The following is a 14,270-nucleotide window of genomic DNA, read 5'->3' on the forward strand; positions in this document are numbered from 1 at the left end:
CAGCAGGGTCTGGGGAGAGGCTGGTTGGCTTCCTGTCCAATTTTCAGGAAGCCTTGGGGGTGTGGTTAAAGCGATTGCACGGGCCAGCTGGCCACCAGCCCTGAAGGTGGCCTTGAGAGGCCCCTGTCAGGGCTCTGCTTCCCCAGTGGGCTGCTCATGCACGTGGAGGATACAACTTGGGGACTAGCTGTGACAATGGCACCATGTGGACCTGAGGAATGTTTGGGTTGTCACACGCATGATTGGACCTGAACGGCCCTCAGGGTCTCATCTCAACATGGCTGTGTGTCGGCTCTGTCCCCATGGGGTCACCCTGCTGGGAGATGCCCGGTGAGGCTTGGGATCTCCCAACCTTGGAGCAGGGCTCTGCAGAGGGCCCTCTTCTGGACACCGGCATGTTCATTTCTTGCAGCTGTGAAACAAGTACCACATGAACTGGGGCTTCAGACAAGAGATATTTGTCCTCTGCTAGCTCTGAAGGCCAGAAGTCTAAAGTCAAGGTGTGGGCAGGGCCATATTCCCTTTGAAGCTCCTGAGGAGGACCCTCCCTGCCTCTTCCAACTCCTGGTGGCCCCAGGTGTCCTTGGCTTGTGGCTGCATCCCTCCCGTCTCTGACTCTCGAGTGGCATGGTCTTTCCTCTTCTGTGTGTTTCTTACAAGGACACTTTCAGCAGCATTCAGGACCCAGCTGGGTCATCCACAGTAATCTCCCCGTCACAACATTCTAATTATATCTGCAAAGACCCTTTTCCCAATGAGGTCAAATTCATGGGTTCTGGGTGGTCAGGACATAGACATGGCTGTCTGCTGTGCCCAGCCTTCCATCTTGGCCTTCTTATAAACCCTGTAGTATCTTCTCGGGAGACCATCTCTCTCCTTGAATGTACTCCCTGTGGGATGGTGAGTCTCCAGAACTTCCCTTCGGTGAAGGTCAACAGGTCCTTGGAGGGCCCTTCTCCCATCCACTTCCAGGAAAGATAGGGGCAGGGGTTTGTGACTCTGGAGACTGTCCTGGGGGCTGACTGAGGTGGAGGGGACACCCTCTTTCCAGTGTGCAGGGAGACGTCTGGCATTTCCACTGGTTCCTCCTCTAACTGGGTGCTCATGTCTCCGCAAAGCTGCTTTGATTCATGTTGGCTGGCGTTCTTCTCTTGTTAATAGAATCCCCCAGATCTCAGGTCAGAGATGCTAATTTAATGGAATGACAAGCATCTTGGGCATTAGAATTATTACTTTTTTGTATGCTTTAAAATTCATTTAAAAAGTCAACTCAACAGAGTTAAAGTCACACGAAAACAGGACACACCTGTTGAAAGTGTGTGGTTCGAGTGGCCTGACTGATGGATATACTGGGGTAACCCTGATCCAGTCCAGGTGGAGAACGTGCCCATCCCAGGGCTCCTGGGCCCCTCCAGGAGCTCTCCCCGCCTCTGCCTCCTCCACCAGGCGTCTGCGTTCTCTGGACTTCTCTGTACATCAATCACATGGTGTGTGCTATTCTGTGTCTGACGTTTTTGCCACACTTTGAGTTTCATCCTCATTGTTACGGGCATCAGCATACGACCCTTTGTAGTTCTGAGAAGCATCACACTTCGTTTATCTATTCACATGTTGATAGACATTTGGGTTCAATTCAGGACTGTTGTGAAAAAAGCTGCTGCTATGAACATTCGCATCTTTGTGTAGACATATGTTTTCATTTCTTTTGGGCAAATACCTGGGGTGGAACGGCTGGTCATGTAGGAAGTGTTTTTACCTCTAGGAGAAACTGCCAGGTTTCCAAAGTGGTCTTGCTAATGTCTGCTCCCACCGGCCATGCTGAGAGTTGTGACTGGTCCGTGTTGCCATCGGTTTATCTGACCGACATTGTGTCCTATTTCCCTAGTGACTGCAGTGGGCGGCTTTCCATGGATGTGTTAGTGTTTTGTCTGCTTCCTTGCGTATAGCATTTGTTCAAGGTCTTTGCCCGTTTTTTTACTTCGGGTTTTGGGATTAGGGCTTTCTAATTCTTTCCAGGTGGTATTAATAAGGAGCAAAGTTTAAGACAACTTGCAGTTTGGCCAGAGCATTCTTTCTTCAGCTTGAGCATCCAGGCTGCTCTGAGACTTAATTTCTTGCTGGACAGCTCTTTGCTAATGGAGAGTAGGTGCCCAAAAGCCCCTCTAAGACCCTCCTAGGGGAAGAAACAACTTGTAAATGTGCCATGATGGACAGTTCTGGTCACTCATGGGCAGAATGGCCTGTTTCAGCAGGAACACACCAGATTGGAGAGATGAGGCAGGAGAGGTCCCTGCCTGAGGCCTTGAAATCCCAAACCTCTGTGGGGAGAACTGGCCAAGGCTCCAGGGGATCAGCAGACCCTGGAGATGAACATTCACTCCAGGAAAAATACCTCCAGCCTGTTGGGCCCCCAGGAGAAAGTGGCAGCCCCAGTTGATTTTGAAGCATAGATTTCCCAGGGGTTCAACAGACCAGGGAAAAGAAGGGAGGGGCTGAAAACTGCAGAAGGTCAGTGAGTGATGGAAATGAATGAAGCAAGCCAGGTGCAAGAAGACTGACCATGCAAATCTGAAGGCAGAGCAACACAGAGACATTAGGGAGTGGTGGGGACTGCAGCAAATTGGAGACCTCAGCCCTGTTTAGACAGGGGGTCACTTCTCAGCTCCAGTGACTGGCTGCCCTGTGAGAACGTGCACCTTCTCATCTTAATAAAGATGCATTTTTAACATGGGAAAAACTCTCCATTTTCAGGTATGGGAACCAATTCAAAATAAAATAAGTGCTTTGGAGGATATTCTCTATAGCACACCCACCATCCTGGGTCTGCTGGTTTCTTTGTCCTCTGCTGCTTTATGACTCTCGTGGTGTTGCCTCTGTCTGTCTGTCTCTCCCTCATTCTGTCTGGGTCTCTGTCTCCTTCTCACTCTCTCTCTGCATCCCTATTCCTTTGTGCTCCCTGGCACCTTCCTCATTTTGTTTCTTAGTGTGCACCCTCCCCCGAATCTCTGTCTTCCTCTGCTCATCCTGAAGTAGGCAACAGATGGGCCCCGGGTTAGGGTTTCCTATTTGCATTTCAGGGAGCAGGAAGAACAGGGGCTTCAGGCTGGATTCCTGAGACCAAGAGATAGGTGGGCTCCAGATCAGGCATTTACAATCAGCCTCCTATTTGCCCTCTGAGATGGAAGTAACAGCAGAAACAGGGTAAATAGCCATTGCATGTCTCTTGTAAACACCTAAAGTAATAGTCATGGCAAGGACAAAGAGGGGCAAACCTTGTTTGAGTAAAGGATTAAGGGATCTCTGCTTCCCCCTTTTTGGGACAAAGGAGACACTACCTATGCCCCCAAAAGGCTCCTTTATGGGAGTGAAAGTCAAGGGATAACGTCAGGCCATAATGAGTCTTGTTCTTCCCAGAAGCCTTTACTTTGAGATCCATCTTGGCTGAGAGGTGTGTGCGCACCCAGGGGAGGGTCCCAGGGTAGGTCAGGTGTAGAAAAAGGAACCAGATAATTAGCCTGAAGGAAGACAAAGACCCAGAAGAACTGACCTATATAAATGACGTAACCACCTCTTTACCGTGCCGCTCACCACTAGGAGGGGTGAGCCCACCCCTTTCTCTCCGGGTGTTTGTCTCTGCCTTGCTTCTGTCTTAACTAAGCAAACATTTTCTCTATGTGCTCTCCCACTTGTCGTGCTATGTCTGTAATAATAAACTTTGTACCTGCATTTACAGTTTCTGCCTCTGTGATAAATGCACTTTTCACTGGGTGCAAAGATCCAGAGAAAAATAGCTTCTAGCCTCTAGCCCTTGCTGGTCTGGTGGCTAGAATTCTTGGTTCTCATCTAGGCTTCCCAGGTTCAATTCCTGGGCAGGGAATGAAGATCTTGCTTCACACCACTGCTCACTGCTGCTTCCCTGAGATTCATCTGTCTCATTCCCCTCTCTCTTTCCTTGGTGTCTCCCTTTTTCTGCTGTCTCCAAGTCTGTGTTCTTTTTCTCTGTCTCTTTTACTGGCTCTTTCTCTTTCTCTTCACTCTATCTGTCTGTCTCCCTCCTTCTCCCTCCTTCTCTCTCCTCCACCTGACCTGGTTATCAGTCAGTTCAGTCGCTCAGTCGTGTCTGACTCTTTGTGACTCCATGGACTGTAGCACACCAGACTTCCCTGTCCATTACTAACTCCTGGAGCTTACTCAAACTCGTGTCCATCAAGTCAGTGATGCCATCCAACCATCTCATCCTGTCACCCTCTTCTCCTCCTGCCTTCAGTCTTTCCCACCATCAGGGTCTTTTCCAATGAGTCAGTTCTTTGCATCAGGTGACCAAAGTATTGGAGCTTCAGCTTCAGCATCAGTCCTTCCAATGAATATTCAGAATTGATTTCCTTTAGGATTGACTGGTTTGATCTCCTTGCAGTCCAAGGAACTCTCAAGAGTCTTCTCCAACACCACAGTTCAAAAGCATCAATTCTTCTGCACTCAGCTTTCTTTATAGTCCAACTCTCACATTCACACATGACTACTGGAAAAACCATAGCTTTGACTAGATGGACCTTTGCTGGCAAAGTAATGTCTCTGCTATTCAACATGCTGTCTAGGTTTGTCATGGCTTTTCTTCCAAGGAGAAAGCATGTTTTAATTTCATGGTTGCAGTCACCATCTGCAGTGATTTTGGAGCTCCCCAAAATAAAGTCTCTCACTGTTTCCATTGTTTCCCCATCTATTTGCCATGAAGTGATGGGACCAGATGCCATAATCTTAGTTTTCTGAATGTTGAGCTTTAAGCCAACTTTTTCACTCTCCTCTTTCACTTTCATCAAGAGGCTCTTTAGTTCTTCTTCACTTTCTGCCATAAGGGTGGTGTCATCTTCATATTTGAGGTTATTGATATTTCTCCTGGCAGTTTTGATTTCACCTTGATTCCAACCCAGAATTTTGCATGATTTACTCTGCATATAAATTAAATAAGTAGGGTGACAATATACAGCCTTGATGTACTTCTTTCCCTATTTGGAACCAGTTCTGTTGTTCCATGTCCAGTTCTAACTGTTGCTTCTTGACCTGCATACAGATTTCTCAGGAGGCAGGTCAGGTGGTCTGGTATTCCCATCTCTTGAAGAATTTTCCACAGTTTGTTGTGATCCACACAGTCAAAGGGTTTGGCTTAGGCAATAAAGCAGAAGTAGTTTTTCTGGAATTCTCTTGCTTTCTCGATGATCCAATGGATGTTGGCAACTTGATCTCTGGTTCCGCTGCCCTTTCTAAATTCAGCTGGAACATCTGGAAGTTCACAATTCATGTACTGTTGAAGCCTGGCTTGGAGAATTTTGAGCATTACTTTGCTAGCGTGTGAGATGAGTGCAATTGTGTGGTAGTTTGAGCATTCTTTGGCATTGCCTTTCTCTGGGATTGGAATGAAAACTGACCTTTTCCAGTCCTGTGGCCACTGCTGAGTTTTCCAAATTTGCTGGCATATTGAGTGCAGCACTTTCACATCATCATCTTTTTGGATTTGAAATAACTCAACTGGAATTCCATCACCTCCACTAGCTTTGTTCATAGTGATGCTTCCTAAGGTCCACTTGACTTTGCATTCCAGGATGTCTGGCTCTAGTTGAGTGATCACACCATTGTGGTTATCTGGGTTATGAAGATCTTTTTTGTACAGTTCTTCTTTGTATTCTTGCCACCTCTTCTTAATATCTTCTGCTTCTGTTAGGTCCATACCATTTCTGTCCTTTATTGGGCCCATCTTTGCATGAAATGTTCCCTTGGTACCTCTAATTTTCTTGAAGAGATCTCTAGTCTTTCCCATTCTATTGTTTTCCTCTATTTCTTTGCACTGATCACTGAGGAAGGCTTTCTTATCTCTCCTTGCTATTCTTTGGAACTCTGCATTCAAATGGGTATATATTTCCTTTTCTCCTTTGCCTTTCGCTTCTCTTCTTTTCGCAGCTATTTGTGAGGTCTCAGACAAGCATTTTGCCTTTTTGCATTTCTTTTTCTTGGGGATGGTCTTGATCACTGCCTCCTGTACAATGATATGAACCTTTGACCATAGTTCTTCAGGCACTCTATCTATCGATCTAATCCCTTGAATCTATTTGTCACTTCCACTGTATAATCATAAGGGATTTGATTTAGGTCATACCTGAATGGTCTAGTGGTTATCCCTACTTTCTTCAATTTCAGTCTGAATTTGGCAATAAGGAGTTCATGATCTAAGCCACAGTCAGCTCCCGGTCTTGTTTTTTGCTGACTGTATAGAGCTTCTCCATCTTTGGCTGCAAAGAATATAATCAATCTGATTTCAATATTGACCCTCTGGTGATGTCCATGTGTAGAGTTGTCTCTTATGTTGCTGGAAGAGGGTGTTTTCTATAACCAGTGCATTCTCTTGACAAAACTCTATTAGTCTTTGCCCTACTTCATTTTGTACTCCAAGGTCAAATTTGCCTGTTACTCCAGATGTCTCTTGACTTCCTACTTTTGCATTTCAGCCCCCTATAATGAAAAGGACATCTTTTTTGGATGTTAGTTCTAGAAGATCCTACAGGTCTTCATAGAACCATTCAACTTCAGCTTCTTCAGCATTAGTGGTTGGGGCATAGACTTGGATTACTGTGATACTGAATGGTTTGCCTTGGAAATGAACAGAGATCATTCTATCATTTTTGAGATTGCACCCAAGTACTGCATTTTGGACTCTTTTGTTGACTATGAGGGCTACTCTATTTCTTCTAAGGGATTCTTGCCCACAGTAGTAGATATAACGGTCATCTGAGTTAAATTCACCCATTCCAGTCCATTTTAGTTCACTGATTCCTAAAATGTCGATGTTCACTCTTTCCATCTCCTGTTTGATCACTTCCAATTTACCACTTCCAATTCATGGACCTAACATTCCGGGTTCCTATGCAACATTGCTCTTTACAGCATTAGACTTTACTTCCATCACCAGTCACATCCACAACTGGGCACTGTTTTTGCTTTGGCTCTATCTCTTCATTCTTTCTGGAGTCATTTCTCCACTCTTCTCCAGTAGCATATTGGGCACCTACCAATCTGGGGAGTTCATCTTTCAGTGTCCTATCTTTTTGCCTTTTCATACTGTTCATGGGGTTCTCAAGGCAAGAATGCTGAAGTGGTTTGCCATTCCCTTCTCCAATGAACCTCATTTTGTCAGAACTTTCCACCATGATCTGTCCGTCTTGGGTGGCCCTACATGGCATGGCTCATAGTTTCATTGAGTTAAACAAGGCTGTGGTCCATATGATCAGTTTGATTAGTTTTCTGTGATTATGGTTTTCATTCTATCTGTCCTCTGAGGGATAAGGATAAGAGACTTATGGAAGCTTACTGATAGGAGAGACTGGCTGTGGGGGAAACTGGGTCTTGTTCTGATGGGTGGGGCCATGCTCAGTAAATCTTTAATCCAATTTTCTGTTTATGGGTGGGATTGTGTTCCCTTCCTGTTGTTTGACCTGAGACCAAACTATGGTGGAGGTAATAGCGACCTCCTTCTAAAGGTCCCATGCATGCACTGCTGCATTCAGTGCCCTTGACCCTGCAGCAGGCCACCGCCGACCCACACCTCTGCCGGAGACTCTTGGACACTCACAAGCAAGTCTGGATCATTCTCTTGTGGGGGGACATTGCTCCTTTCTCCTGGGTCTTGGTGCACACAAGGTTTTGTTTGTACCCTCCAGGAATCTGTTTCCCTAGTCCTGTGTAAGTTCTGACAGCTCTATGGTGGGGTTAATGGAGACCTCCTCCAAGAGGGCTTATGCCACACCCAGATCTGCTGCACCCAGAGCCCCTACCCCTGCAGCAGACCACTGCTGACCCATACCTCTGCAGAAGACACTCAAACACTCAAAGTCAGGTCTTGCTCAGTCTCTGTGGGGTCTCCTGGTACACACAAGGTTTTGTTTGAGCTCTTCGAACATCTCTGGTGGGTATGGGGTTTGATTCTGAGCGTAATTTCACCCCTCCTACCTTCTTGCTGGGACTTCTCCTTTGCCCTTGGATGTGGGTTATCTTTTTTTGTTGGGATCTAACATTCTCCTGTCAATGGTTGTTCAGCAGCAAGTTGTAATTTTGGAGTTCTCGCAGGGGAAGATGAGCACATGTCCTTCTACTCTGCCATCTTGATCTCCTGGTTATCACTCAGGTCACAATCTGGAGCCACCTCCCATTTCCCCATCACACCGCCATGTCCCTCTGCACACCCAGGGAAACCCTGTACTGACCGCATCCTGCCGTTTCTACTCTCCCACCTGGTGCCAGGCCTTGGCTTTCTGCAGAGGAATGCCACCTGTCCCTCCAGTTCCCAAGGCCCGTGCTGCAGCCCTGCCCCACCTCACTGTCCTGGCTCTTTCCAGGGCAGGCCCCGCCCCAGTGACCCCACCCACCTGACTCCTCCAGTGCAGGCCCCGCCCCAGTGGCCCTGGTGGCCGGCTCACCTGATGGGCGCCGCCTCGTCGCCGCGGTCCAGCCAGTCCTGGGGCGGGACGATGTACATGCACCAAAGGCCCCAGTTGTAGCCGTGGGCTGCGCTGGCGTATTGCTGCACCTCGAACGTGTCGTACTTGATGTTATCGATGGCTGGCAGGACGATCCGCCGGCGGTCCTCCCGGATCCGCGTAAGGGCGGGCTCGGCCCTGCAAAGAGAAGCAGGTCCCTGAGGAAGGGCACGGATGCCAGGGACCCCCGTCCCGTCCCCCTAGGTAGGGAGCCAGGACCCAGGCGGCCACACCCGCATCTAATGTTGGGCTAGACCAACCCTGCGGAGGGTAGATCCAAGCGCTGCACCTCTGGAAGCCCCGGAGTCTTCTGGGCTGCACACCCTGCTGCCCGAGGTCTCGCTCTGCCCGAGGCAGCCCGTGGCTAACCAGCGATTGACACTAGGGATCTAAACACCATCCAGGCCCAGTCTCTGACATCTGATGATCTGTCCTGGCTCCAGAGAGCCCTGTGAGTCAGCTTAGTCTGTCAGCCGACCTGCTTCACAGCCTGGCTTTTCTGGCAAGTGAATCCCACTTCAGGGCAGGCCTTCCCTCCAGGGCTGGAAGGTACATTCATTTACAAGCAGGAATGGAGGCATGAATGTGCCACACCCTCTTGTAACACATTGGTGCATACCCGTGAACTAGAAAAGAAAAGAAAAAAAAAAAAAAAACCCTGCCTCCGGGAGCTTAGGATATACTGAAGGGACAGAAAGGCTAACAAGCGCTGTTGTGCAGTGCACAACCTACACAACAGTATGTGGTGGGCCTGACTGAGTGGGTATGGGGGGACAGAAAAAAATGTATAAGTAAGTGATATATTAGGAGGTGATATGTATTGTGACAGAAAAAGAGAGCAAAATAAGGGTGATTTGGAATCGCAGTTTTAAATAGGGTGTTCAGGGTAGGTTGCACTGGGTGATGAGCAGAGGTGGTGTAGGATGTAGCAGCTGGTTGTTAGCGGAGGCAAGTGGGGTGCTGCACACAGAAAGAGCAGCCAGCACTGAGCCCCTGGGATGTGCTGGTGTGCTTGGGAAGCAGGCCAGGCAGCGGGAGTGGAGAGATGGTGGCCATGCAGGCAATGAAGGCGGAGAGGAGAGAGACCAGAGGACAAAGGCTGTGGGTTGTGAATTTTCAATGCAGGAGTCCCTAGGAGCAAACAGGTAGCATTTCACTCTGGAGACGACCTTGTCTCCTGCAAGGATGAGATGCTGCCCAAGGGGCTGGAGTTCAACAGGGTCATGAGCAGCCTGCTGACTGGGGGACCAGAGAGATGAACAGGGGGACAGGAGCCAAGCTCAGGGAGGGACAGCGGGGGCTGGGGTCAGGGTGGGAGGTTTCTGACCCTGCCTGGCCAGATTCACCCTATAGCCAGCCTTTCTTCCCGTCCTTCCAAGCAAGAGCCTGGTATTTACCTGCCTTTCAGCTTCACGAGGAGGATTAATTAATTACTGTTAGCAAAGTGCTTCAGAGATGAAAAGCTCTCTGCAAATGCCACATGCGCTAATAAGGCAGAATCTTTATGGAGGCAGTTCTGGGAGGGGAGGGCTATTTTCAGATGGATAACTGGGTTTTCAGTGGTAAAAATTAAAGTTACAGTAGTTTCAAATAGCATTTTGATGTGATAGACTTGTGACTCTCCCAAACATCCTCCAAATGCTCCGGGGAGTTTAACATACATGAGAGGGACAGAAAGGCCTTCGAGTACAGCTGAGCAGGGCACAACCTACACAACAGTATGCATGACCCTGGTGGAGGGCGGAGCATAGCATGTCATTACTGACCGAAGGTGACAGATGTCATGGGAAAAGAAGAGTCGCTTCATGAGGGTGGCAGAGGAGAGGGAAATGGGGGCCAGCAGGGGAATTCAGAACTCACATCTCGGTTAGGCATGCGCTGGGTCAGAACCAGCCCTGAGAACACACTGGTGGTCCTGGGCTGGCTGAGATGTACCAGCGGGAGTGCAGGAGTGTGGAAGGAAAGGGCTCCATTTACCTGCCTACCAGGCACCAAAGCCCTGGTCCAACCAAAGCAGCAGTTAGGAAAACCGGGAACTTTGAGAGGCCCCGAAGGCCAGACCCTCAGGGGCCCCAGCTGGGGACACCTGGCCAGGCACTGTGGGACTTGATCAGCACGCCCACCCCCTCCCTATAACCCTCTCATCTCCCTCGAGGGAATATCTCAGTGAACCTCTTAGTTTAGGCTTCAGAGAGTTTAAAGATGTGACTTGGGAGATTTGATATAAAGAAGAGTGAGTTTTAGTTTCTCTTGAAATGCGGCAAACTGGCTACACAGGGCTGACTTTTCCCTGCTGCTCGGCTGGTAGGGGCTGCAGGCTGCCCCTGGGTGAGGGGTTCATGCTCCCCGCCCACTGTGGACCCCTTGCAAACCCTACCACTGCGGGTTTAACATAATGATCTTCAGGTGAGATCACACTGAGTGACCTCTGTGTGTGTGTGTGTGTGTGTGTGTGTGTGTTATGGCTCAGGTGTGTCTGACTCTTTGCAACCCCATGGACTGTAGCCCACCAGGCTCCTCTGTCCATGGAATTCTCTGGGCAAGAATACTGGAGTGGGTTGCCGTTTCCTTCTCCAGGAGATCTTCCTGACCCAGGGATCGAACCCAGGTCTCTTGCATTGCAGGCAGATTCTTTACCATCTGAGCCACCAGGGAAGCCTAGGCAGGCCCTAAATCCACAGACAAGGGTCTTTAGAAGAGAGAAGGGGAGAGGCACAGTCACACAGAGGGGAGAAGCCATGTGAAGATGGACACAGAGATTGGAGGGATGTGGTCACAAGCGCAGGGACTCCTGGAGCCCCCGGAGCTGGAAGAGGGGTGAATGGTGTCCTCCCACAAAGACTGGTCCACTTGGAACCCGGGATGTGACCTTACTGGGAAACAGAGTCTTTGTAGAGGTAATTAAGTTAAAAAACCCAAGATGAGATCACCCTGGATTGGGGTGAGCCCTGAATCCAAGGTGTGTCCTTCTAAGAGAAAGGAGAGGGAGGACACAAAGGAGAAGCCATGTGATGGCGGAGGCAGAGATGGACGGATGCTGCCACAGCCCTGGATGCCTGGAGCCATCAGAGCTGGAAGAGGTGGGAGGCTCCTCCCCAAGGGCTTCCTGGGGAGCCCAGCCCTGCCTGCACCTTGATTTTGACTTCTGGCCTCAGAGCTATGAGAGAATGAATTTCTCTCGTTTTGAGCCACTAGCCTTTGGTCATTGTTATGGCAGCCCCAGGTCATGCACTGGGTGACCCTCCCTCCACTTGCTCATGTCCCAGCCCCTCCCACACAGGTGGTCCCCTGGGGTCTCAGTCTTCAGTCCCAGCTGGGCACTTGTCTGACACCTGTGTGCTGAAGCCGGCACTGTTCACAAGCATCCCACATGTAACCTTGGCAACAATCCAGCTCTCTAACATCACCAGTCAGTGCATGAAGAAACCAAGGCTTGCCCAGGGCTCAAACACTCGCATCATGTTGGTGGCCCAACTGTCCTGTCCCAATCCTTCCCGCGGGATCGCCAAGCTCTGCCCTCCCCACCCAGCTGCTGTTTATTCCTCTCAGGTCCTCTGCAGGGCCTGGTGGGAGTGAGGGCTCAGGGGGCGACTCCCAGATGCAGCCGCCAGAGAGGAAATTAGGAAACACACCAAGAGCCCAGCTGGCGCTTTCCAGAAAACTTTGAAGCACATCCTTCTGTTCTAGCAACACATCCTCAGGCACCTGCTGTGAGAGCATCAGCTCACCACCTGCCTAGGGACAGTAGGGTCTGGATAGAGGCAGCAGGGCCACCCACAGCTCTGAAGCCCCGTGTGGATAATTTGCTGGACAAATGACTCTGTTCTTAAAGCATCACTGGCCACCTTTGGGCACAGCCTCATGAATATCCCCAGGCGAGAGAGCACAGATCCGGGGCCCCACCCTGAGACCCTGTATCCCACAGACCTGTACTTCCTGGTAGCTCTCAGGGGCATCAGATGCTGCTGGTCTGGGGTTCACACTGAGCACCGAGGCCCTGCAGGGCCCCTGCCCCCCGGGGCACCTCTATATCATCCTGCACACGTGCTTGGGTGTCTCTGTGGTATCCCGGCCACTACCCTGTATCCCAGCCACTCCTTGGTGTCCTGATCACTCCCCTGGCCAGATCCCCCTCCAGGTTTCTCATTAGAAGTCCATCTCACCCCTGAATAGATGGGTGGGAGAAAATGGGCAGATGCTGTGTCCTAGGACTTTCTCACAAGGATGAGAAATTGCTTCCAACTAGACTTGGGTTTCTATTAACCGAGACCCGATAGACCACATCTCATATACACGAGACCCAACCTTGTGTGTACCTCCCTGACCTAAGGTCACATGAACATCCTCATTTGAACTGTCGCTGCTGGAATGACTGGACAATTCAAATTCCTTTGGGAACAAGGTGGGGACACAGATCAGTCCTCATACACAGGCATCACAAACAGGGTTCTGGGTTCTAGGAACTGCACATGGAGTGGCCTCGTGGCCCACCAGACTCATCCTCTTTGCCCGGCTCCTGCAGGCCCTAGCAGACCCCACCCAGGGCACAGCTCCACTTGGCCCCGGGCCCCAGCCTTACCAGCCTGTGCTGAACTCCACATGGGCATCAAAGAAGCCAACGACGGGGGCCGTGGCGACCTTCCAACCCTGTAACCGCGCCCGGATCAGGCCTTCCCGCCTGCTGTTGCGGACGATCTTCACCAGGCCCGGGTATCTCTTGCTGACGTATTGGTCCAGGTTGAGCTTGAGTTCCACTGTGGGGACACAGAGAAGTTTCAGGTATGGCACTGTGGGAGAGCCCGAGGCCACTGAGATGCACGGTCATTGTGTGCTCCGGATCCATACTTCATAAACTGTAAGAGGACACACCACAGCTGGACATGGCTCAAGGTGCTGGGGCACTTTGGAGAGATAAGACCCCCACCTTGTGGAGCTGTGTTCCAGTAGGAGAGACCATGAGCTATCAAGCCAAATTGATCCAGGCAGAGAATGTGTTATGAGAATAAGAGAAAACGGGGCTGAATTACTCAACTGTAGGAATGCAGTCCATGGGCAGATGGATGGATAAACAAAGTGTGGTGCATCCACACAATGGAATGCGGTCCAGCCTTAGAAAGGAAACTCTGACACATGTTACAAGGTAGATAAACTTGAGAACATGATGCTCAGTGAAATAATCCAGTCCCCAAAGGACAAGTGCTGTGTGATTCCACTTACATGAGGTCCCTGGAGCAGACATTTCCACAGGGACAGAAAGCAGAATGGGAGGGGGGTGGGGAGTAAATGGGGACAGAGTTTCATTTGGGGAAGATGAAAAGGTTCTGCTGGTGATGGTGGTGATGGCTATACAATGATATGAATGTCTTTGATACCCCTGAGCCCTATAATTATTTTGTAAATGGTTAATTTTACGTTATGAGAATTTCAACTCAATAAGTCACTGAAAAAACGGATGAGGGCCCAGGAGTCTTTGTGAGGAAGCTCCCAAGGGCTAAAACTACAAGCAACAAAATAGGTCACAATAATAGCAAACATTAGCCAAAATGAAAAAAGAAAAAGGGGAAAGGGAGTGGGCGTCTGAGTGTGGCGGGGGCTTCTCCAGGTCGGCAGGGCAGGGACAGGGGCGGCCTGTGAAGGTCACGTGGGCTGTGACAGGACAGGGAGCCGGCGGGGAAGAGAGGAGGACATTACAGGCATGGGAAATGAGCAGTGTGGAGACACCCTTGGCTGCTCTCAGGAGTAGGGGAG

At 49.9% G+C, this 14,270-nt stretch overlaps 1 protein-coding gene across 2 annotated transcripts in view; it reads right to left on the minus strand.

Annotated features, from left to right (window-relative positions):
• Positions 1–14,270, minus strand: part of GALNT9 (polypeptide N-acetylgalactosaminyltransferase 9) — a 118,658-nt gene that overhangs the window by 48,912 nt on the left and 55,476 nt on the right. For both annotated transcript variants that reach the window (XM_006045542.4, XM_006045543.4), the window contains 2 exons: positions 13,102–13,276; positions 8,463–8,660 (listed from right to left, as the gene is read on the minus strand). In XM_006045542.4, the coding sequence (XP_006045604.1) occupies positions 8,463–8,660; positions 13,102–13,276 (373 nt within the window). The remainder of the gene's footprint in view (positions 1–8,462; positions 8,661–13,101; positions 13,277–14,270) is intronic.

The sequence above is a fragment of the Bubalus bubalis genome, chromosome 17, assembly GCF_019923935.1.
Source record: "Bubalus bubalis isolate 160015118507 breed Murrah chromosome 17, NDDB_SH_1, whole genome shotgun sequence".
In the NCBI taxonomy this organism is placed as follows: domain Eukaryota; kingdom Metazoa; phylum Chordata; class Mammalia; order Artiodactyla; family Bovidae; genus Bubalus; species Bubalus bubalis.